The 24,706-nt window shown below is 57.0% G+C and overlaps 1 protein-coding gene across 2 annotated transcripts in view; it reads left to right on the top strand.

The window, feature by feature from the left end:
* Positions 1-24,115, top strand: part of PRKCB (protein kinase C beta) — a 95,769-nt gene extending 71,654 nt beyond the window's left edge. The window contains exons 11-17 of one of the 2 annotated variants that reach the window (XM_030958277.1): positions 3,857-3,948; positions 4,713-4,775; positions 6,261-6,399; positions 8,885-8,965; positions 9,221-9,328; positions 11,794-11,934; positions 23,288-24,115. In XM_030958277.1, the coding sequence (XP_030814137.1) occupies positions 3,857-3,948; positions 4,713-4,775; positions 6,261-6,399; positions 8,885-8,965; positions 9,221-9,328; positions 11,794-11,934; positions 23,288-23,440 (777 nt within the window). In that variant the 3' untranslated portion in view covers positions 23,441-24,115. Of the gene's footprint in view, positions 1-3,856; positions 3,949-4,712; positions 4,776-6,260; positions 6,400-8,884; positions 8,966-9,220; positions 9,329-11,793; positions 11,935-18,471; positions 20,102-23,287 lie in introns of those variants that run through there. The other variant, XM_030958276.1, reaches the window with a different exon arrangement.
* Positions 24,116-24,706: the final 591 nt, after the last annotated feature.

Here is a 24,706-nt window from a genome sequence, read left to right as displayed (position 1 = left end):
GATTTCCCAGCCCCTTATGGCTCAGTAGCAAAGTGCTGCAATGTCCCCAGGACTCATTCCTCTGATCAAAGCCCTGAGCAGAGGGGGAAACCTAATCCAAACTGCAGGAAATCCACTTTTCCATGGGTGTGTGACTGGGTTTGTGTGAGTCAGGAGGGGGACAGGGGACCTTTAATGCAATCCCTGCCCGGCCCTCGAGCCGTGAGTGAGAATGTCCAGGTGCACGTCAGTGGGAGCCAGCAGGGGGAATCAGCAGAGCCCTTTAGAACGATGACAATGCTTTCCAGGAGGATTACATTTTAATATTGTCCCAGAAATTTCATTTCCCAAACACACTGGGTGTATTTAAAGCCTGCAGCCCGGCTTTGCGGCGCAGCAATCAGACTGTGGCAGGAGCAGCTATTTCACACAGCATCTCCTGGCATCTGAAGTGAGTCAGCACGGGATTATTCCTGGCAGACCTATAGTAGCTTAATAGTAATCGTATTTGTAATGTAATCAAAATGTATAGCAGGGTGTATTATCAAAGGCTGGCACAAAGCACTTTGATTTCTGGGAGCACAGGCCAGAGCACAATTCTCCACCAGGGCTGTTGGCTCAGCGGCTCCAGGAGAGAGAAAAGCCCTAAATCTGCCTTCTGAAGAGCAGGGGAAGATGAGCAAGGGGAGAGCTCCTGCTGGGGCTGGGGGGTGAGAGGTGCCTGTGCTGGGGGATCTGAAAGGCCCCAGGCCAGAGCCTGGGCTCTGGGAGGGGTGAGGGGGGTCCCTGGGTGTCCCCAGGTGAGCTGTGCCTTTGCTGTGACCTCTGGGGCAGCCACGGCCACACTGAGGTGATAAATCACACAGTCCCGGAGTGGTTTGGGCTGGAAGGGACCCTGAACACCATCCATGGGCATGGACACCTCCCACTGTCCCAGGGTGCTCTGAGCCCCATCCAGCCTGGCTTGGGCACTGCCAGGGATCCAGGGGCAGCCACAGCTGCTCTGGGCACCTGTGCCAGGGCCTGCCCACCCTCCCAGGGAGGAATTTTACCCTAATATCTGGTAAGGGGCTGGATGGGGAGCATGGCTGTTGTCCTGGCTCTGCCCCTTGTTCCCAGCGTGCAGCCAGGCAGGGGAAGGAGCAGTTCATTAGAGGGGCACTGGAAGGAGCCCTGGCAGTGCCATCCTCCTGCCCAGGGACAGGGGAGTGTCACCAGCTCCGTGCCAGGCTCTGCAGTGCATTTCCATCTGTGTCTGTGTGCTGCCCAGGGGTGTGGATGCTCCAGCCCTGGCCAGAGCTGTCCTTGGTGGCAGGGGCAGAGCCAGGCCAGCTCGGTGCCCGTTCCCTCTGCAGGGGCAGAGCCAGGCCAGCTCGGTGCCCGTTCCCTCTGCAGGGGCAGAGCCAGGCCAGCTCGGTGCCCGTTCCCCCTGCAGGGGCAGAGCCAGGCCAGCTCGGTGCCCGTTCCCCTGCAGGGGCAGAGCCAGGCCAGCTCGGTGCCCGTTCCCTCTGCAGGGGCAGAGCCAGGCCAGCTGCCGGTGCCCGTTTCCTCTGCAGGGGCAGAGCCAGGCCAGCTTCGGTGCCCGTTCCCCTGCAGGGGCAGAGCGGCCAGCTTCGGTGCCCGTTCCCTCTGCAGGGGCAGAGCCAGGCCAGCTCGGTGCCCGTTCCCTCTGCAGGGGCAGAGCCAGGCCAGCTCGGTGCCCGTTCCCTCTGCAGGGGCAGAGCCAGGCCAGCTCGGTGCCCGTTCCCCCTGCAGGGGCAGAGCCAGGCCAGCTCGGTGCCCGTCTCCTGCAGGGGCAGAGCCAGGCCAGCTCGGTGCCCGTTCCCCCTGCAGCCCGTGGGCAGCCGTGCCATCTGCCTGCCTGAGTCACAGCACGGCTCTGCTGGGCACAGCGCTCCCTTCCCACCCGGAGGAGGGCTCAGCTCCTGCTTTTAGAGCTCAGCTGGCTGCCTCAAGAGCCAGTCTTTTTAGCATTCTTCCTCCTTGAAGCAGATCGATATATTTAGGAGGCAGCTGCAGCCCAGCCCGGCGCTGCTCCCTCTGCCGTGCTGCCTGCTCAAGGTGACATTGCCACACGTGGGCTGCCAGGGCTGCCCTGCACTCTGGGGGCTCCCAAATCCAAAATGAAAAGCTGAATTCCCTGCTCCATGCCCTCAGTGCCGCGTGTTTTACACAGCCCCACTGCCCCTGTGCTGCTGTGCTCCATCCCCTGGGGCTGCCCCACAGCTAGGGGGGCAGCACTGCTGAGCCAAGATCCTCTGGGCGGGCACTGCCAGCTGGGAAATGCCCTGTGGGTGCTGAGCCCATTCCTCTGGGTGGGCACTGCCAGCTGGGAAATGCCCTGTGGGTGCTGAGCCCATTCCTCTGGGTGGGCACTGCCAGCTGGGAAATGCCCTGTGGGTGCTGAGCCCATTCCTCTGGGTGGGCATTTTCAGGCTGGGAAATGCCCTGTGGGTGCTGAGCCCATTCCTCTGGGTGGGCACTGCCAGCTGGGAAATGCCCTGTGGGTGCTGAGCCCATTCCTCTGGGCGGGCACTGCCAGCTGGGAAATGCCCTGTGGGTGCTGAACCCAGCTCCTCTGGGCGGGCATTTTCAGGCTGGGAAATGCCCTGTGGGTGCTGAACCCAGCTCCTCTGGGCGGGCACTGCCAGCTGGGAAATGCCCTGTGGGTGCTGAGCCCATTCCTCTGGCTGGGCACTGCCAGCTGGGAAATGCCCTGTGGGTGCTGAGCCCATTCCTCTGGCTGGGCACTGCCAGCTGGGAAATGCCCTGTGGGTGCTGAGCCCATTCCTCTGGCTGGGCACTGCCAGCTGGGAAATGCCCTGTGGGTGCTGAGCCCATTCCTCTGGGTGGGCATTTTCAGGCTGGGAAATGCCCTGTGGGTGCTGAGCCCATTCCTCTGGGTGGGCACTGCCAGCTGGGAAATCCCCTGTGGGTACTGAGCCCATTCCTCTGGGTGGGCACTGCCAGGCTGGGAAATGCCCTGTGGGTGCTGCCCCCAGTCTCTCCCCAGCCCTGGTTATGGCAGTGCTCCAGCTGCATCTCCTGTGGGCTCCCTGTCCTTCCTTATTTAGGGAGGAAATGAGCAAAGGGGAAATTTTTGTTATGTAATGCTGCCAACCTGCAGCTGCTGCAGTGCTCCAGCCCCTGGGTCCTTCCCTCCTTCCCTCTGTGGGTGGCATGGGGCTGTCGCTGGGCTCGTGCATGGAGGGCCCGTGGCACTGCAGGCCCTTGTCCCCAGCCCCTCTCCAGCTCTCCTGGAGCCCCTTCAGGCCCTGCAAGGGGCTCTGAGGTCCCCTGGAGCCTCCTGTTGTCCAGGTGAGGCCCCCAGCTCTCCCAGCCTGGCTCCAGCCCTGGAGCAGCTCCATGTCCCCCCTCTGGACCCCCTTACCCCAGGGCATGAGTGAGCACAGCCAGAGGGAGCCCTTGGAGCTGCAAGGGGTGAGGAGAGGGGAGCAGCCCCTCCTGCCTGCCCTGCAGACCCTGCACCCCAGCTCTGCCATCCTGGGAGAGGGCTGGGGCTGTCACAGCCCCTCCTGGGCCCGGCCCTGTCCTGGTGGCCGGGGATGGAGTTTGGTCCCCTTGGGAACTGCTCTTGTCTCCGTGCATGCCCTGACTGGAGCCAGGGAGTGCCTGGGGAAATGCCGAGCAGCACTCTGGAAATGGCTCCTGTCAGGAAGGGCAAATGTACTCCTGGGAGGGAGAAACCTCTGGTTTAGGGATGCCTCCCCTTCCTTCTGCAGTGGATCTGTCTGCAGAGGGGCAGAGCAGTCCTGAGCCTTGCCAAGGGATCAGAGCCTGTGGGCTCTGCAGGGACAGCAGCCCGTGGGGAGCACAGGGATGGTGGCTGTGCTAACTGCTCCCTTCTTTCCTCCAGGATCGCTTGTACTTTGTGATGGAATACGTGAATGGTGGGGACCTGATGTACCAGATCCAGCAGGTCGGGAGGTTCAAGGAGCCCCACGCTGTGTGAGTGCAGTGCTTTGGCACCCTGGGGCAGCTGTGGGGTGTGCCTGTGCCACAGACAGAGCCCAGGGCTTTGCAGTGCAGCTCCTGGCAGCAATCGGGGATGGGAAGGTGCAGCAGAACTCTTTGTCTGGTGCTGGTGCCTCCGCCTCACCCTTGGGGTGCATTGTATTGTAAGTAATTGAGTGGAATAGATAAATGTAGGTACCTAAAGGCACAAGGCAGGGGTGTGGAGGCTTCCTGGGAGACACCAGGCCTTTGCTCTGCCTGGTCCTTTCCCAGGGCAGGGTTTGGCTCCTCTCTCGGGGTGCCCAAGCCCAGTGTTCACTGGGGGCCCCTGTTCCTTGAGAGCTGGGCAGAGCAGGATGTGTTCCTGAGAGCCTCCAGATGCCCACATTGAGCACTGAGCACAGCCTGGTGGGCTCAATGGTGTCTGAGAGCCCTGTGAGACCTGGAGGATGCCCGAGGGCAGCGTGGCAGCACTGCTGGCCCCAGGAGCAGGGATGGCTCTCTGAGCCGTGCTGCCAGCCTGTCGTGAGCTGCAGCCCTGGGCCCAGCTCTTGCTTAATTTGTGCCACCATAAGTGACAGCCCCCAGTGGCATCCCTGCCAGCTCAGGCTGCCTTGGGTCATCCTCTGTGATCCTCCTCTGGAATCTCCTGCCTTTCCTTTGGTCACACCTGCCTGACGCCTTCCCTTCGCTGCCGCCCGATCGGGAAGGTTTCCATTCACCTCCTGTAATTATCAGTTTTACACCTCCTCTTTCAGATTCTACGCAGCAGAAATCGCCATCGGGCTGTTCTTCCTGCAGAGCAAAGGCATCATTTATCGGTAGGTGAGCTTGTTCCTCCCTCCCTCCTTCCCCAGGCTCCACCGTGGGCACAGTGCTGCTCCAGGCTCCTGCTCTGCCCCTGCCCGTGCCATGGATGGCACTGGCAGCTGCCCACAGTACCATGACAGCATCCTTAGGGCTGGGAAAGACCTGTGGGGTCACTGAGTCCAGCCATGGACACGTGGTGTGTCCCAAAAGGAGCTGGGGGTGCCCCTGGTCTGGGGGAGGTTCCTGCTTTACCCCAGCTCATGGGAAGGCAGCTCTGGTTCTCTCCTGCCCTGTTCCATGTGCTCCTCTCCACACAACACAAACGCTCCCTGGCAGCCTGGACCAGCTCCAAGCCCGAGTTTGGCTGCAGGGCCCTGCTCCCTTACATTGCCACTGGAGTCAGTGTGTGCCAGTGGCTTGTTCCGAGCTCCGCAGGGCCACCCTGTCACTTCTGCTTCACCACCGAGGCTTCTTTGCCATCCCAGCGTGCTCCCAGCACCCAGAGGTAGCTGCCACGGGCAGGACCAGGCTCACAGGCTGCTGGTTGAGCTCTGGAAGCAGCGCTCGCTGCTCCTCCCTGCTCGGGAGAGCTCCCGGAGCCCAGGGTGGAGCAGAGCATCCTAATGAGTGTCAGATACCATTAAGTGCTCTGTAAAGGGAGATGCCAACAGTGCTGCTGGAGTCAGGAGATGCTGAAGATGAAAGAAGTGGAACAGACTTGACGTGAGGGCTGTTTCTTGCCATCAGCTGCTGTGGAGAGATTCTAGGTCTGTTGGTCCCCAGCGGCTCTGCTTCCTTCCTTCCTCAGAATGTGAATCCCAGCTCGTGTCCGTCTGCTTTTGGCCTGCCAGGGTTCTGAGCGCTGACGGGATAATTAGAAATTACAGCCTTGAACCCAGCCAGAATGTATAAACTGCGCCAGAATGTATAAACTGCACCAGAATACCCAGTGTTTGCTACAGAGGTGTCCTTGAGGCTGCAGCATCCACCCCTGGAGTGGTGGCTCGAGGCTGGGATTCAGATCCAGGGGTCTGTGGTTGGATCCACCTCTACAGCTGGTGCAAGGAGCAGAGCTCCTGGGGGCTGTGTGCCACAAACAGCTACTCTGGGGCTGAGCAGCACAGGGAAGCACAGCTGGTCTGTATTTCAGGGGGGCAGAGCACAGGTGAGGCAGGGACTTGTGCTGAGTGGGTGCTTCTCCATGGTGAGAGCTCCAAGTGCACTTTGATTTTCACAGGAGTGAAAGGAAAAAATCAATTAAATCGGTCTCCTGCCAGATGAGCGCTTTCCATCGCACACTTCAAAGCGCTGTGCCCAGCACAGCATTCCTGTGGGTTAAAAGTAAAATCAACACTCCATCCTGACAATCTCTGACTTATTTTCACTCGTTTCCCCAAACGTTTTCCCATGAAGGGTCTGGGTGTGAGCCATGGGCAGGCTCAGGCACAGCAGGGCTCACACTGTGCCCTGTGTCACCCTCTGCTCTCACCCTGCAGGGACCTGAAGCTGGACAATGTGATGCTGGACAGCGAGGGGCACATCAAGATCGCCGACTTTGGCATGTGCAAGGAGAACATCTGGGACGGGGTGACCACCAAGACCTTCTGTGGCACCCCGGACTACATCGCGCCCGAGGTAGGGACGGAACCGATCCCTGTGCTCCCTCCTGTGGGGTGACCTGGCTTTGGGCAGCTCTGCAGCTGGAACAGGGATTCAGGAATTCACCAAATTCACCATCCATGTGCTCCCTCCTGGGGGGTCAGGGAGCAGCCCTGCAGCTGGGACAGGGATTCAGGAATTCACCAAATTCACCATCCCTGTGCTCCCTTCATGGGGTGACCTGGCTTTGGGCAGCCCTGCAGCTCAAACAAGGATTCAGGAATTCACCAAATTCACCATCCATGTGTTCCCTCCTGTGGGGTGACCTGGCTTTGGGCAGCCCTGCAGCTCAAACAAGGATTCAGGAATTCACCAAATTCACCATCCCTGTGCTCCCTCCTGTGGGGTGACCTGGCTTTGGGCAGCCCTGCAGCTGAAACAGGCATTCAGGAATCCACCATCAGCCTGCAAAGTTCACGCCCTCAGCACTGTGCATCCCCACATCCCCCTAAGGGAGCAGGGATGCTGGATCTGCCTCCCTGTTGTGCTGTGTGCTGCTTCCACCTCAAAGAGCAGCCTGTCCTCGTGCTGCTCTCCCTGCAGTGTGATTTCCTCACTGGGGTTTCCCATGTCCATCCTGCTGCCAGCTCTGAGCCTGCTCTGTCCTTGGCATGCTCAGGCCCACTGCAGGTTGCTCCTCCCTTGCTCCTGGAAATGACAAACCCAGGGCTCAGCTCTGCCCCTCACTGTGTGTGATAGAAGCTTCCAGCACAACATGACCAGTGAGGAACAGGGAATTATCAGTGGATAGTATTTCCATGTGGAGTGGAAATCCTTAGATCTCTCTAGCTCACTGCAGTGAGGGACCATGTGCCTGATGGGGAGAGGCTCCCATCCATGGCTCTAGATCCCCACAAAATGACTTTGCAGTTGATTATTACTGATGTGACAGAGTCACACATGACACTTCCATGGAGTGCTGCATGGGCACAGTTTAATGCCAGACTTGTGAAATTCAGAGGAGTAATTATTCTCAAATGTCTGTTCCCTTCACTTAAAAGTATCCCTCTAAACTCTTGTCGCTCTGCTGAATTTGCAATGATGAAGTTAATATTTATTCATTTAAATGTTTCAGAGAGAGGGATTCTCTTTGCTAGGACATCAGTGCTGTTGTGTGCTGAACCACATTGTGTTTGCTGCTCCCAGTGAGGTTTCCCATTCTCGGATCCAGCGTGTGTTCCACTCCTCATCCCACCAGGATTAATTCTGGTGCTGCTGGTGCAGAGCTTGTGACTGTGGGTGATTAATGCTCCTTCAAAGCAGGACAAATGACCAGCTCTCCCTGTGTTTGCCCAAGTGTTTTCACTTTAACTCTTATTTTCTTCTCCTTGCTCTAATTCATCTTTTTCCAAAAAGAAGAACAGCAAATGGGAAATCGGGATGCAAATCACTTTGGCACCCAGGAGAGGCATTAAAGCCTGCTGCCCCTGGGTCCCCGAGGAGGATCCCACTGCATTTGGGAGCAGCAGGAAGGCTGTGTGGCTGTGGTGCCCTGGCCACGCTCAGCCTGAGCCCTCCTGCTGCCCTGTGCCTCCTCCTGCACGAGCTCCCATGTGCTCAGGCCAGGGTGGCTGCAGGGAGAACTGTGCTGCCATTCGCCTGACCCAGTTCTGGGCCTTCTTCTGTTCCAAGCAGGGCTCTGTGTGCCCAGGTGACAGGGACAGCCTGCACAGGGCCCGTGTGTGACTCCCTCTGATCAAAGCTGTGTGTCATCTGCAGGGTCGTGTCACCTGCCATGTCACCTGCAGGGCCGTGTCACCTACAGGGTCATGTCACCTGCAGGGCTGTGTCACCTGCCGTGTCACCTGCAGGGCCATATGTCACTGTCACCTGCAGGGCTGTGTCACCTGCAGGGCTGTGTCACCTGCAGGACCGTGTCACCTGCAGGGCTGTGTCACCTGCCGTGTCACCTGCAGGGCCATGTCACTGTCACCTGCAGGGCTGTGTCACCTGCAGGGTCATGTCACCTGCAGGGCTGTGACCTTCCCAAACCAGCAGCGGGGGCCAGCACAGGACAGGGGATTTCTTTTAAGTGCTCTTTCCTTTTGAAGGCCTGTGTGGTGTGAACTGTTCCCACCTGAATTTCCCAGGGCACTGTAGAGAGCAAGGGGAGGGTCTGAGGGTTCCTCAGGGGGGGTTCCAGGGCTCAAGTGTGTCCCAGGGAACAGCCCTGTCCTTGTGACCTGCTGCAGTGACCCTCGGGGTGGCTTTGCCCTGTGTCAGAGGCAGGGTGTAACACTGCTGTTGCTGGTATTACACTGATATTACACTGATATTACACTGATATTACACTGGTATTACACTGATATTACACTGATATTACACTGATATTACACTGGTATAACACTGGTATAACACTGATATTACACTGATATTACACTGGTATAACACTGGTATTACACTGATATTACACTGATATTACACTGATATTACACTGTAATTTTTGTGCTGCTGTTTGCAGATCATTGCCTACCAGCCCTACGGGAAGTCAGTGGATTGGTGGGCGTTTGGAGTCCTGCTCTATGAGATGCTGGCTGGCCAGGTGACTGAGTTGGAGCTGATTCCTCTGGGTGGGCTGGGTCCATTGTGAGCACAGGACAGGCTGCTGTGGCATTGCCACGCCTGGCACGTGCGTGGGCTCCCCCTGAGCTGGGGGTGGCACTGGGCTGGGGACTGCAGTGACAGGACTCGTGTCGCTGTGTGCACGCCTGGGGCGGCTCCAGGCCAAGGACCAGAGCAGCCCAAGGGATCTTTGGGATCCAGGAAGGCCCCTGAAGCTGTGTCTGCTTGGCTCCAGGCCCCCTTTGAGGGAGAGGATGAGGACGAGCTCTTCCAGTCCATCATGGAGCACAACGTCGCCTACCCCAAGTCCATGTCCAAGGAGGCCGTGGCCATCTGCAAAGGGGTAAGGGCTGGGCTGGGGGAGTGTGGGGAGGGACAGCCTGCCCCCCTGGGTCCCAGCCCACCCACTGCTCCCACCGTGGCCAGGCTCTGACAGGGTTGGCTTCTGGTGCCTGTGCCCTCCGGTGCTAAAGCCACAGCTTGTGCCACCGTGTGTGTGTCCTAAACCCAGGTTAAAATAACACCTGCATCCTCCCTGTGCCCCTGCACTGAGCAGAAATACAGCTGGGACTGGGGCTGGCCTGGGGGCAGGGGAGAACTGGGGTGCTGCCTGGAGGGTGGGAAGGGAGGGCTCCTGACCACGCACCCTGTGCCCCACCAGTGAGGACAGGGCAGCTCTGAGAGCCTTTGCCTGAAGTGAGAACTGATGCTCAGGGAAAATGGATGTGATTCCCAAACAGTTTTCCTCAGATGAGAGACAAAACCTTCATCCTTCCACTTAGCTGTGATAAGTTGCCCTTCAGGACAACCTGAGGCTCTGCTGGTGTCTCCATGAGGTCAGGGCAGCATTTTCATTATCCTGCCTCTTAATTTGCAGTGAAGCTCTGCCTTGCCCAGCATAACAAGCTGGGCTCTCCGTGGACTGGGCCTAGGCCTGACTTAATTGCAGCCCGAGTTAATTTGGGATGTGATGGATAAAGGCTGGCGGGGTCCTGATGTTGTTCTGTGGGCCTGGGACTGAGCCTCATCTCACCCCCCAGCGCCACACTGCTATAAATAAGTGTTTGTGTAGGAATTTAAGAAATGTTTGCTTATAATAGTTAATATTGAAAATATCTGAGTGTTCTGTATCTCAAAATAGTGTTTCTATCTCCAAATGACACATCCTGCGCTTCTCGCTCCCACTGCGGCATTTCAGAGCCTCTTCCTGGCGTTGCCAGGATTCTGAGCTGCTGTTAAAGAGGCACATTCACTTGTCCCGTGGGGAAAAGCTGCTGCAGGAGCTCCCACCTGGAATGGAGCATGGGGAAGGGGTGCTGCCCTGCCACAGCCAGCAGGAAAATCAAATCCTTAATTCAGAAACCACTGGGTAGATGGAGAGACATTCCCACCGAGGCTGTCAGCATCTGCCATCCTCTTGCTGGTGCTGTTTGGGATGTAGAGGGAAAATCCAGAGTGTTCCTGGTCAGGCAGGGGCTGGGGGACACTCAGTGCTGCTGAGCAGTCCTGGGCTGGGGCGCAGGGCAGGGGCTGGCTGTGTTTGCTGCTGCACCAGGCACGGGGTGGGTGCTGGAAATCACCGAGCAGGGACTGCCCAGCCTGCAGAGCCTGCCAGGCCCTCGCTGCTTGTGGAAGGGCTTTCCAGGGAGATGCTGCCTCGTGAAGCTGCTCTCCATCACTCCTCCAGCTGCAGATGCTGTCCCAGCTGGAGCCAGGGATGTAGAGCTGCTTGCTCACAGAGCAGTTGGTGGCTCTGCTCTCTCCTTGTATTTGTTGGAGGTTTTGTCTCTTCAGGGTTTTAGGCTTGGGGTTTTTTCCCAGGGTTTCCCTTGCTTTCAGTGCCCTGTTGCAGTAAAGATGGGCTCTCCTGAGCCACTTTGTTTTGTGCCCTGGGGTGGCAGGGCTGACCTGTGACCGTGAGTGGTGGGAGGTGTCTCAGCTCCCCAGCCAGAGCACTGGCACCCCCTGTCCCCCCTGGGGGTCCCACAGACCCCAGCCCTGGGACACAGAGCCAGGCTTGCTGCAGCCCTGGCGTCAGGGTGAACTGCCCTGCTTTTAATAAAGCAGTGCTTTTGTTGGGAGTGCAAAGCTCATGTTCTCCATCCTTATCAATGTCTTGTGAATCTCTGGCGTCTCCATCTGATCTCTGAGCAGGGCTCAGACCCTGCCCCAGGATATTAATGTGGTACAACTGCCTGGAGCAGTTCCTGGGGCCCCTTTCCCTTATTGAGCCAGTGAAGAGGAGAGGTTTAGATGATAAACAACATTAATGGACTGTTTGTGCTATTTTTCCTCCAAACTGAGTCTCTCATTAGAAATCCACCTTGTGTCTGCTCCAGGGGTGAGGGGCTTCTGCTCCCAGGGCTGATGGAAGTTTTGGAGGGCAGCTTGTCCATCTCAAAGGGGCAGTGGGGTTTGCAGTTAACTCTGCAGATGCTGAGAATCTGTGCCAAGCAAAGGGACCGCTGGGCAGCTCCCCTGCAGCAGGCAGGTGCTGAGGGAGCCCTGCCAGCACCCTGGGGATGTTCCTTGGCAAACCAGTTCCATTCCCAGACGGGAAGGGGATGTGCCCATCCTGCCAGTGCTCATGTACCTGCCACCTGCACAGTCTGCTCTCATAAAGCACTGTCAGCCTTCCCTGTCCCTGAGTCACTGCAGCTCCTTCCTCAGTGTCCTCCTCTCCTTGGAGCCCCCACGCACCTGGAGGAGGTGGGACACTGATGCGGGGTGTCCAGCTGGGACTCCCAGAGGGGACATTCTGGGGGGCAGCGGGGCAGGCTGTGACTGTTTGCTGCCTCCTGTCCCCAGCTGATGACCAAGCACCCTGCCAAGCGCCTGGGCTGCGGCCCCGAGGGGGAGCGGGACATCAAGGAGCACGCCTTCTTCCGCTACATCGACTGGGACAAGCTGGAGCGCAAGGAGATCCAGCCGCCCTTCAAGCCAAAGGCTGTAAGTGTGCTGGGTCCCCTGTCCCACTGCTGGGTCCCCTCACTGTCCCACTGCTGTGTCCCCTGTCCCACCGCTGGCGAGCCTCCAGGGCCTCTCCCACCCTCGCTGGGTCCTGCAGGTCCCTGTCCCCTTGGGAGGTGTGTTCCCTGGCACCTGGCGCGTGCCACAGCCCTGCTGGGCCAGGAGCAGTCCCTGACACCAGGTCCCAGCTCTGCCTTGCAGAGGTGGGAGCTCCACACCTTCGGTTCCTGGAGCCCTTGGTGTTGCAGCCTGTCTGTTTTGTCGTCCCAGGTCTGTTGGGTTTTCCCTCCCTTTTTCTCAGGTCTTTCTTTCCTTTGATCCCAACTTCATTTCAACACCCAGCTGGGCTCAGTGTGCCTGGCTGGGCAGTGGAGCTGGATTTCACCACAGCTTCTCTCCAGGGTGGAAGGAGGCTGGAGCCTGGCTCTGCAGGGGGATCCTGGCTGCTCCTCAGCCCTGCCTGGCTCTGCTGAGATGAGCTGGGAGTGCAGCCTGGGGAATGGGCAAACCCAGGGGGAGGCAGCAATTGGAAGCTGTTTGTCAAAACAGACAGGAATGCTTGAGTGCTCCTGGTCCAGCTGTGTCTGCAGTGACATCTGTCCCTGTGCCACCAGTGCAGGGGTGCAGCCTGAGCCCCAGTGTGGTGTCCCTGCCCATGGTGCTGCTCTGTGTCCCCAAACTCTGCATGGCCCCGTGCTGTCCCCGTGCTCTCCCTGCCCTTGTGTACACGCAGGAGCAGGGATGTCCCTCCCTGGATTTCCATTTCTCTCTGTCACTGGGGACTGGCAGGGTCTCAGCAGAGTCTCTGGGGTGCTCCAGCTCCTCAAGGCTTGGACTGTTCTCGTGCCTCCCCCGGGTGCTGTTGGCTGCAGTGCCCCAGCTGGGCTCTGCTGTTCCACAGAGAGCTGGATCCACACTGGATCTGCTCTCATGGCTGGTGTCTGTGGTCAGTGTGGGGACATTCATCCTTAATCCATCCTCCCGGGCCAGCTCAGAGTCCAGGCATGCTCTGTGTGTTTACCTGCAGCCTCCCTGTCCCTCTGCCCATAACAGCCTTCTGCACCTCTGCTTTTCCCCTGCTTTGCAGACACCCTGCTCCTTTGGGGGCCCCTTTGGTGCTTGGAAAAACTCTGCTTTCAGGGCAAACGTGGAGTGGGAGCTGCTTTGGTGGAGGGTGCTGGGTGCCTTTAGCTCTGCTCTCTCTCTGTGCCTCTCTGCTCCAGCAGGTTTTTCCCTCCCACAGCTCCTTTCCTGGCTGGCCCAGCTGGAGTGGAGCCGCCCCTGTGGTGGCTGGGCAGGGCCTGCAGAGCCCCAGGGATGGGGCAGGGGCGCTGCCCTGGGGAGCTGCCCCTCTCGCCGGGGCTGCCAGCCCTGCCTGTGTTTGGGGCTGGTGCTTGAATTTCAGGCAGATGTTCTTCCCCAGGATCAGTGCTGGCAGTGGTGCCTCTGCAGGGAGCTCATGGGTGCTGTCCTTGGCTGAGAGCTGCCCCCACAGCCTGGGCTGTGCCCCCTCAGAGGGGAAGGTGCTGCTCTCCCTCCTGCCTGCCAGTGGGGGCACACAGGGTGGGCAGCACAGGAGTCTGGGTGTGCCTGCTGCCTTTCCTGGGAGGGGAGAGAACCTCCAGGGCATGGACCCTGCAGGAGCAGCATCACTGGGAGAGCTGCACCTTTGATATCCAGCTATCAGCAGTGTGGAAGTGCTTGGGGCTGTTTGTGCCCCCCTGATTCACTGTCTGGGGCTGGGATCTGTGCCAGGGATGCTGAGGTACAAGAGGGGATCCCTGAGCTCCAGCTGAGGAGGGATCCTGCTCCACACCTGGATTCACTGAAGGGCACCATGGGGTCATTCTGCAGAAATCTCTGTCTCCTGAATCCACAGCTGCTGCCATCTCCCACCTCTGTGCCCATTTCCCAGTGAAGCTGCTGCTGCTGTGTCCTCTCCTCCCATCTGTCTCCTCCTGAGCAGGTCCCCAGTGTCACTGCCTGCCCCGGGCAGGGGCACAGCGTTGGTGTTTGGTGCTTTACACTGAAAAACCAATGAATTCCATCAAAAGCATTTTTCTCACTGCTCTGCTGCTTTAAACGGTGCAAATTTTGTCCTGTTTTAAATGTCTCCTTCCTCCAGAAATCCCTGTGGCACCAGCCCTGGGAGGGAGGGGGGCTCTAAGCCGCTGGCTGTCGCTTCCCCCAGCGGCTGGCACCCGGAAAATTCCCTGTTTGATAGGACAGGGAGATTAACAGCAGCTGATGTGGGATTTAGGGAGGATTAAGACAACTCAGGTACCTGCTGATAGCTGATATTTCTCCAGCAGTGCTGGAAAAAGCTGTTTCTTTGGTGCCAGCACAGGGCAGAGCAGCAGGGATGGCAGTGGGGCTTGGGCACTGCACAGAGGGTTTGGGGTGACAGGGGGGTGTGCCCCAGTGTTTGTGACCTGTGATTCCCTGATGGCCACACCAGGGCCAAGTGCTGCTGCACACAGGGCTGGTGCTGGCCTGGCTCTTCTCCTTGGCTTGAGTATTTTGTTTTCCTTCTGTTTTTTCATAGTTAGCATCTGTAAAGGTCAGGCTGCAGTAATTGTCTGTATCCAGAGCTTCAAAATAAGGAGTAAGATGCAAATGAGGGCTGGGAGTCAGCTCCCACCTGTCCCCAGCCTTGCCCTTCTGCAGCCCGTGCTCAGCCCTGGGAGCAGAGCCCCATCCAGATTGTGTCCAGGTTTGTTTTGCTCCTCAGAGGCACATGAGTTCCTGTTTGGTGTGAGCTGGGGGCTCAGCCCCCCAGCCCCTCCTGGTCCCACAGAGCCCCCTGTGCCCCTGCAGCAGCAGCCACAGACCCTCTGGGCACATCCCCGTGCTCCTGGGGCCCCTCTGCAGTTTGGGGTGGGGGCTCAGGGGGTCCTGGGGGGCTCTCAGTGCCTGCCCATCACTGCTGCTGGGGAGGGAGCCACAGCCCTCCCCAAAGCTCCATCATTCCCCACTGACAGCAGTGGATGGAGGCTCCTGGCCGGAGCTCAGAGCCAATTCCTCAGTTCCCAGGAGCTCCTGTGCTGCTTTGTGCTTGATTAACCTTTATCACAGAGTCAGGAACAAGACAGATCAGGGGCTGGCTTGTCTTTGGTGGTTCTGACGTGGGGCTCTGCTTGGCTGCTCCCTGCTCTGGCTGGTGCATAACAATTCCTTTCCTGGGTCTGCAGTTACCCTGGGAGTGTGTTTACACTTCCCTGCTCTCCCTGTCTCTCGTTGAGATAATTATTGTTTTTGGTATCTAATTACTCCTTTACTTTACATAAAGCCTAGTGATTTGAAAAGTCTCATTTTGAAAGCACTGAAATCACACAGCAGAGCCCAGGATTATTCACAACAGCATGGGGGGTTAAAAAAAATGGCTTTTAATCTAATAATTTTTAATTGCATAAATTAATTTCCCCCTAACTGCTGGGAGTTAATTAGTACTGAAAGGCCACTCACAGACCTGGGTGTGTGAAAACACCAGTTCTGTGCACAGGGGTTTTGTAGCCTTAGTTCAGGCTGTGCAGGGTGAGTTCTGATGTTTGCAGAAGTGATTTCCTAATTAGATGGGATTTAAGGATTGAGGGGCTGCCATGGGGCAGGTGGATGTGCTGAGGTTGAGCACCTCAGGTAATCCAGTCAGGATTTGCTCTGGGAGACCCTGTAAAGACTTTGGGATTTCCCAGACTGTCCAGCCTCTGTTTCCAGTGCAGAAATTTGGCTTTTCCCTGGCAGAGGGGTGGTCCTGCACCAGGAGCCTTGCAGGGGATGCTCCCTTTGAGAGCAGCAGGGATAAAGGGATGAGCTGCAGCATCCCAGACTGAGCCAGACACAGTGAAAGCACCGCTGACCAGCACAGGGACCCCCAGTGTGGCCCCAAGGTCGTGCTGTGACCCCAATTCCCCTAAATGGGACTGCCCGAGGAGCCCTGATCCTGCCCGGGGTGCAGCAGGGAGCCAGAGCAGCCCCAGGAAGGTCAGACTTGCCCAGGAGCTCCCTGCAAGGCCGGTGGGGCTGTGGCTGTGCCACAATTTGGGACCAAACCCTGGGAAATCCAGGGTGTCCAACCCCTCCCCTTGGCATGCAGCGAGGGTGGGAGGCAGCAGCAGCCTCAGCTCCTGGTGGTCCTTGACTGCATCCCAGGGATCAATGGCAAATATTTCATTGTGCCTTTTGTCTCTATTTGAAATCAAGCAGGGAGGTGATTAAATACAAGGCCATCTTTGGAGCTGACAGGTTTATTTCTGCAGCTCAGGAGGAAAAGCCATTCTGTGCTGGCTATAAATATTGGGCAGGACACACCGGGATTTATGTAAGATAAATTCCCACCCTCCCCCTTTCTCCAGGCAGGATGGAGTGGTGCCTGTACGTTAAAGCCACACTAAAATGAGCACAATTTTTCACTAGATGGCTTTAGATAAATGTAAAATTTCATATGGCGTCTGTGTCCACTGGGCAGGAGCTCGGTTTGGGAGGCTGTAGAGAAGGTGCCCGTGCAGACAGTGACCTTTCCTGCCTGGAGCAGCAGACTGAGCAGCAGGATCCTCCCTGCTCCCCTCAGCCAGGGCTGGCCCAAGCCTGGAGCCTGGAGCTCACCTCCTCCAGGCCTCGGGCTTGGATGTGCCCTCTAGAAACTCAAAGGCAGTTTTCAACTTTAAGGTATTGGAATTACCCATCCATTTTATCTGCATCCAAGCAGAAAGCCCATAAATTCCGCACAGCAGGGCAGGAAATACCATGGATAGATGCAACTTTTCAAATTTTCCATCCACATATTCTTCCCTCATTGCGTGATAGTGAGAAATCCTTGCATATTGAAATATACTTGTGCTTCCTATTCCAATAACTGGCAGCCTCTCATCAGGATTAATTTTCCAATCCTTCTGAGGGGGTTGCTGGTTTGGTTTTTTTATATTTTTTTTTTTTTTCCTAAGGCAGCAGATTTCTCTGTAGCCACAAGGCAGGCAGGGCTGTCAGACACGGCACGTGGGCTGCCCTGCCCGTCTGCACTGGGCTCTGCTGGGGCTGGCACTGGGGCTGGGGGCTCTGGGGGGCCCTGTGTGGGCACTGGGCTCTGCTGGGGCTGGCACTGGGGCTGGGGGCTCTGGGTGGGCGCTGGGCTCTGCTGGGGCTGGCACTGGGGCTGGGGGCTCTGGGTGGGCGCTGGGCTCTGCTGGGGCTGGCACTGGGGCTGGGGGCTCTGGGTGGGCACTGGGCTCTGCTGGGTCCAGCCCTGCTGAGCTCAGGCCTTGGCGAGCAGGAGCTCAACCAAGCCAGATTAGAAATGTGAACATGTGGTGTTGCCAAGGCAAGGGTACCACGGTGCCCACGCTGGAGGGGCTGGAGCTGGAGTTAAATCCACTCAGCCATTGCCCCTTGAGCTTTGTTTAGAGGTCTGAGGAGAGCAAGGGTCTCACTTGGTGCTAAAGGACGTTCAGGAGCTGCCAAAGGAGCAGCCCATCAGAGGCTGATGGATATTCATGTCTCAGCTTCCCTGAAAGCTCTGAGCAGAGGAAGGAATTGGGAAACATCGACTTCTGCATGTGTTTGTCATTAATATTTTATTACATTTACTCCGATGTTTATTAAAAATGCAAATCTGTTTACTTAACAAATGAAAGTTAAATGCCCAGGAAAAATTGTGGCAATGCTTGGAGCGTGTGTTCTCCCTGGGGCAGGGGGACAGGGGCACTGGGAGCTGCTGCCCGAGCTGTGTGTGACAGCAGGGACAGTGGCCAGCCCTGTGCCAGCCCTGGGCATGTGACATGGGGGTGACAGGCAGGGATGGAGCCTGGTCTGTGGCTGTGCAGAGACCTGGCATCACCTGATCCCAGCTGCTGCTGCTCTTGTTATTCCCTTAAATCGGGGTTTGCAGCCTGGGAAGCTGCAGCACCCTTGTTTGATTGCTAAGGAAATTAAATCAAATTTGAGGTTTTGGCACCACTGGGGACCGTGAGGCTGTGGACCATTGTGGTCTGACTGGGCTGTAGGGAAGGGACAGCCCTGGGAATCAGAGCCATGGAGTTCCAGCCTGGTTTGGGTTGGAAGGGACCTTAAATTCCATCCAGTGCCACCCTGCCATGGCAGGGACACCCTCCATCGTCCCAGGCTGCTCCCAGCCCTGTCCAGCCTGGCCAGGGACGGGTTCTCTCCTCTCCTCGAGCGGGGGGAACCTCTGAGCAGCCCAGCCTCTATGAGAACCCCCTGCTCTGGAAACCCCCTGGCAAGGGGGGGTGCCCGTGCGGGCACTGCCCTGTGAGCAGGTGCCAGGTGTGTGTGGGCAGGAGCACCGTGAGCCACCGCAGCCCATCTCATTCCTGCTGCATTCCGTGGCACGGCGGGGTTTGCTGGCCCTGGCTGCGCCATGCCGTGCCGTGCCGTGCCGTGCCATGCTGTGCCATGCCATGCCATGCCCCCGTGACTAACCAGGTGTGCTCTGCACCTTTTCCCGCGGGCCAGCCCATCCCACCTTCCCGCCCCACCCACCTCCGTTCTTCTCTCCTCCCGTAGTGCGGACGCAATGCTGAAAACTTCGACCGGTTTTTCACCCGGCACCCGCCCGTGCTAACTCCTCCCGACCAGGAAGTCGTCGGGAACATTGACCAGTCAGAATTCGAAGGATTTTCCTTTGTTAACTCAGAGTTTTTTAAGCCTCAAGCCAAGAGCTAAGCTGCTGTGCAGATGTCATCCCTGCGTCTGTCATCGGGTCCCAGCTGCCGTTGTGGTGACACATTCCATTGCAGAACTCGCATCCATGGGCTTGCTTTAGTTCCTTACTAGAGTGACCATGTCTCAAGTGTCTTCCTGTTATTCGGGGTGTCGCTGGAGGGGAGTGATGTGCAAGAAATGCTGCAAATGGGCTTTTGTAACATTTTGTTTGGAGAAAATGCAAACAGCTCAGTGGGTGACAGAATGAAAACGGAGACATGGTGACAACTGGGAAAAATCCCTTCATCATGTGCTTTAATTCCTGCTCTTTATTTTTGAAATAACCATGAAAATTTAATATTTAGCCTTCTTAGCCTTAGTGGCAAGTAAGTGTTTTTAATGAAACCATTCCCCAGAGCGTCTCTCTGCTCCCAAAAGCTCAGGAGAGCCAAGGTGCTGGTTCTGGCTCCCTTTTGGCTGTGTCCTGCTGTGTGTCCAGCCCCACCACAGCTCCCCTTCCCTGCACAGACGCTTTGGGCTGGCTGGGTCCCCAGCAGCGGGATAAGTTATTTGGGAAGGCAGAGCTGCCGCTGGCAAAGATTTCTCCTGATTGTGCAGTTTCTAAGTAGCATTTTTTAAAATCAAAGCAAACATCCCGTGGTAAATGGGAAATTTGGAAGAGATGCCTTTGAATCCTTGGTCACCCTAGTAAACACCACCAACATCCATTCCATAGCAAAGCTTTTTCTTCTTCTCAAATGCCAAAGCCATTGATGGAGTTTGTTACCTGTGCTTTAAATGTGTCAAAAATGGTATTGACCCAAACGGGAGGTACTTAACTCTGACCAGTATTGTGAATTCTGATATGAAGGGTGTAAAAAAACTTCTTTCAACGGGTACTTCTATCCTTAGAAATGGCCTGAGTTTTGTTTCTGGCATCAAAGGGAACATTTCAGGAAGGGTGAGTGTCTCTTGAAAGGACAACAATCACGCTGCTTCCCTTTGTACCCTTTTATTGCAGATGTTCGTGGGCTGTCACTGTATCAATCTGCTTGATTTGTAATGTGCCAATTTATTTTTTCTGATACCAATGATAAAATAAAAAGTAAGAAAACCCGCCCCAGAAACCTGCCTGTGTTTGGCAATAACGAGTTTCTGCAGTTCAGCGAGCTGATTCCTGCCGGCAGCCGGGGCTGGAAGCCGCCCTGGCTGCTGGGGGATGCTGGCTCATCCCTGTGTTTGTCCCAAAACTCTGAGGTGGGATGTACTGGAAGCATCATCCGGGAGGGAGCGACTGCCCGCAGCCTCCTGCCGCAGCGCCCACCACTCCGGGCTCCACTCGGCTGGGGAAGGAGCTGCTGTGTGTGGGTGAGAGCAGGAACAACGGTCCGGGCTGAGGACACGGCAGGAAGGACAGCTGGAGGTGAGGATGCGGCAGGAAGGACGGTCCTGGATGAGGACACAGCAGGAAGGACAGTTCGAGGTGAGGACCAGCAGGAAGGACGGTCCAGAGCCAGCACAGCACATCCCTGGCATTGCCCTGAGCTGCGGCATCGCCTTGCACTCCCTGAGCTGCAGAGCCCGGCGTGACCCATCCATCCATCCATCATCCATCCTCCATCCATCCATCCATCCATCCATCCATCCATCCATCCATCCATCCATCCATCCATCCATCCATCCATCCATCCATCCATCCATCCATCCATCCATCCATCCATCCATCCATCCATCCATCCCTGCCCGCTCTCCCAGGAGCACTCGTTAGAAGCGATCGGCACTTGCAGCTGAAGAGGGATTACAGGCTGCTGTTAACCTCCCTGCTGCCTCTGGGAACCCGCTGCTGCCAAGTTCCGGACGCTGCAAGGTTGTTCCAAGAGGTCCTGACCATCAGCGGGAGCTTGGGGACCTGCTGCTGGAGCTCTGCTGCGGGGAGAGGGCTCCGTGGGAGGATCCCCATCCCTGGGCCAGGCAGAAATGCTGCTCCAGGCCAGCCCTACCTGGGCACCGCCACACCGTGCCACCGCCACACCGTGCCGCCGCCACGCTGTCCCACCACCACGCCACCCCACTGTGCTCCTCACTGTGCTCCTCACTGTGCTCCTCGCCACCTGCCAGAGTCAATCTGCCCATCGCTGGAGGCACCGTCAGCCCTGATTGTCCCCTGCACTCCCTTCTCTCCGTGAGACCCACACAGCCATTCCCTGCCTGCTCCCAGAGAGATTGTTCATCATGTTGACAGAGGCCAAATTGCCACCAGTTCAGGCAGAATTCAAGGTAAGATTCCAGCAAACCCACACTTTGCCGTGCTCAGCCTCCAGCCAAGGCCCCAAGGAGTGGGGGCTGCTGGACAGGGCAGTGCAGGGGAGTGGGCTGCCCTGAGCCCCCTCCCGGCCTCATTGCAGCCTCTCCCAGAGCTTTCTGCTGCCCAAAAGCAGCAGCAGGAGGTTTTTCCCACTCCAGGTCTCCCAGGCTGAGCACTCCCAAGGGCTGGGGTGGCAACCTGCACCAGTCACATGTGGATGTGTCATTCCCTTTGCAGCATCCCAAAGCTTTCCTGCTCAGGAGAAGCTCCTGGCTTGGTAGGACAGTGCTGTCCTGGCCCACGTTGGTTTGGATGGATGTGGACTTCAGGAACCACGTGGTCATCTAAGAACTCTCCAGGAGCCTTGGGCAACTTTCCACAGAGAGACCCCGAGCCATGGCCAGGGAGCACCCTGGGGCACCCTGCTGCCATCGAGGTGGGCTTGTCCTCACATTCCAACTGCTTCACCCTTTGCCTGCAGGACTCTGCACCTGAAGTTGACCGTGTCACTCTGTCTGCTCCCTGCTCCTGCTCTGTGCCCCCAAATCCACATCTCCTTCCTTCTCTGTGCTGGAGAGAGGAGCCCTGGGGGGACCCTGGTGCCCAGGGCCCGGCTGGGAGCCACAGACACTGGTGCCCTGTGGAACATTTCCCTGTGCTCACAGCCTGACAGCACAGCCACAGCCTGCCTCCTCTCCTGCCTCTTCTGCTTCTCCTCTCTCGGCTCCTTGAGCTCCATCCAGACCTGTTTTCTTCCCGCCTCGTCTCTGCTCCATCATCCTTGGCTTTTCCTGATCTTCCTGCCCAAGGCTAAAGCCATCCTGATGGGATGTCTGCTGGGGCAAGTGGAATCTGCAAGCATCCCTGAGGTCCTGATGCACTGCTGGCTCATCTCCCAGGCCTCAATCCGGCTGCAGCTGCAGTGTGGTGCCTCTGGCCTCTCCAGACTGACAGGAAAACCTGGCTCTGTGTCCTGGCCGTGCTCCTTCAAGGCATGAAGATGCCCCAGCAGGACACAGCATCTGTCCTGCAGGTCCTTCCCCAGCTCAGCAGTGGGAGCTCAGCCATGGGGGTGGGATGGGGTGCAGGGCCTGCAGGCCCCCCACAGTTACTTTCCTAGGTCCAAACTGGCAGACTAATCCAGGGTTGGAAATCCTGGTGCAGCAGAGCCCAGCGAGGACCTGGCATGGTGGGGCCACACTTCAGAGGCAAAGTCTGGGAAAAATGGAGAACAAATCGTTTCTGCAAGGCTGGCAGGATCCTACCTGTGTCACAGCAGGGGAAGGTCACCCCCAGCAGGGAGCTGGGGTCTGTCCTGTATAGGGACGTGGAAGAAGGGCTGGAGAAGCCTTTTGTCCCCGGTGGCTTTAATAACGAGGCAGAGCAGAGCCAATTCCTGGCTGCCAGTGTCCCTCCACCACTGGTCACTGGGGTGCCTGTGCTGTACCTTCAGGGCTCAGTCACCCTCCAGCCGTGGCTGTGTCACCTCCCACAGCAGGACAGCCCCGAGGCGGGCGCTCTGTGATCTGCAGGGTTTAGAAGAGCAGCCCACGCGCTCCCGGCGCTGGCTCCGCAGTGCTGATAGCAGGTTCCCAGTGCTAATCCTGACACTAACGTCCTTTTTTTCCCTTTTTTGGCTTGGGTGTAGCTGTAAAGTTGTTCTCCTTAAGCAATTGCAAGGAGAAAATGTTGCATATGTGGAATTTTCCTTCTCAGAGGTTTTGAAGTGCTGTGTGTTTTCTCTCTGTACAACCCTGGAGCAAATCACATCCTCCATCGATGAACCAGTGTTGCTTAACACCATATCACGGCATCATTCAAAAATCAAGCTTAAAGCAGAAAGAGCTCTTGCAGCTGATTATTTTGTGCAAATTTTGACATGGTAGTGACTGTTGCTGCCATTTCGAGGCATGTTGCTTCCTCCAGGCTCCTTCCTCCTGTGCAGTGCCGAGCTCTGGTTGCAGTGGGGATTCTGCATGCTGAGACCTGCTCCATGCTCTCTCTCTCTCTCCCGCAGCAAAGGACAGGAGGGATGCTCCCTTCACCTGTCCCTCTGTGTCCTGCTCGTGTGTTTCGGGCGTGTTAAACTGGTTTTCTCCTCTTCCTGCTGCTGGTGCGGGGCTGCTTCTGTTCTACAGGGCTGTGAGCTCCTGCTCAGGGGCAGCTTGAGAAAGCGGCGTGGAGTGTGGAGCGCTGGGACCGTGCAGCTCCCTCGGGGACAGCACACCTCCCTGGGGACAGCGTGGCATCCCAGGGACAGCTCCCCGAGGAGCCGGTGCTGTCACCTCTGGTGGTGCTGTCACCTCTGGTGGTGCTGTCACCTCTGGTGGCTCGCTCCTTCCCCAGATTAACTCTGTGCTTTCCATTTAACAGAAGGACAAACGCGACACTTCCAACTTCGACAAAGAGTTCACCCGGCAGCCGGTGGAGCTGACGCCCACGGACAAACTCTTCATCATGAACTTGGACCAGAACGAGTTTGCTGGCTTCTCCTACACCAACCCCGAGTTTGTCATTAACGTGTAGTCGCGGCGCAGCCCTGTCCTCGCTGTCCCACGCCAGGTGGCCCTGTACATAGGACACTAGTCTTCCGGGATTAGCAGTGCAGACACACGTCCCCTCCCGCCGGCCGCTTCTCCCCGGAGCCTCTCCGTGTCCGTGCCACTCGCTAGCTTGGCTTCCCTAGCCGGAGTGTCCGGGGTGCCAGTTACCGGTCAGTGATACTTCTAGGAACTATAGTTGGTGGTGACTAATAGAGTTTTTAAACAGAAATATACCAAACTGCTACGGTCTCTGTAATTTTCGCAGCGGGACGCTGAGATCCCCGTGGCCCAGCTAGTCCCAAAGCGTTGCTGTGGAATGCTAAGCATGGTTGATCGCTTAAAGCGTTGTGCTGAAGCTTGCGATGAGTGTGAGCTTGTCTTAGAGGAGCCTTTTGTTCAAGACATGGATATATTTGATCAGTGTGGAAAAATCTGCTTCTAGACCTCTTTTCCCAATGCATTGTCCATAGGGTCAGCCCAGCTCCCACCATCTGCCTTCCCTGCCTCGGGCATCGCGACTCCCGACCGCTCCCATGCCAGTTCTTGTAAATCAGAGCAAACCTTTTTCTAAGTGAAAGGTGGGGGGTTTTTGTAACATCTGGAACAGTTTGCAGTTTTGATACGCTCTGTCAGCACTCGCATAAATCTTTCACAGACACTGTCGAGATGTAACAGCTCTGTAAAGGATATTAATATTCTGCCAAAACAAAACACATTTATATTCTTGGTTTACAATTTACCAACTGAAAACACGCCCAAGACCAAAGGGCTGCACTGAGGGCTATTTATAACGGAAACTTTTCTACTTTCCACCCTCTGCTATTCTCTTCCAGGCTCCAAACCCATGGATTTCACAGACATCTTGATTTCCCTGATTCCAACCAAATTCCTGGGGGTTTTAGTCAGTAATATTTTTTTTTTTAATTCTGAGTGAGAAGAGACAATTCCAGCAGCTGCTTGTGAGGCAGAGCCGTGGCGTGCGGGAGGGCAGGGGCAGGCAGGAGCAGGAAGGAGGGAGCAAGGACAGCAGGGAGGAGGCAGGGGTGGGCAGGAGAGATGGGGCAAGGGAGAGGAGGGCAGGAACAGACAGGAACAGGCAGGAGCAGGGAGATAAGGGCAGGAGCAGGCAGGAACAGGCAGGGGCAGGCAGAAGAGGGCAGGAAGAGGCAGAGGAAGGCAGGAGCAGGCAGAGGCAGGTAGAGGAGGGCAGGAGCAGGCAGGAACAGGCAGAAGAGGTCAGGAACAGGGC

The sequence above is a fragment of the Camarhynchus parvulus genome, chromosome 14 (assembly GCF_901933205.1).
Source record: "Camarhynchus parvulus chromosome 14, STF_HiC, whole genome shotgun sequence".
Lineage (NCBI taxonomy): Eukaryota > Metazoa > Chordata > Aves > Passeriformes > Thraupidae > Camarhynchus > Camarhynchus parvulus.
Note: the sequence above shows the minus strand (reverse complement) of the source record. Positions and strands in the feature narration are given on the sequence as shown.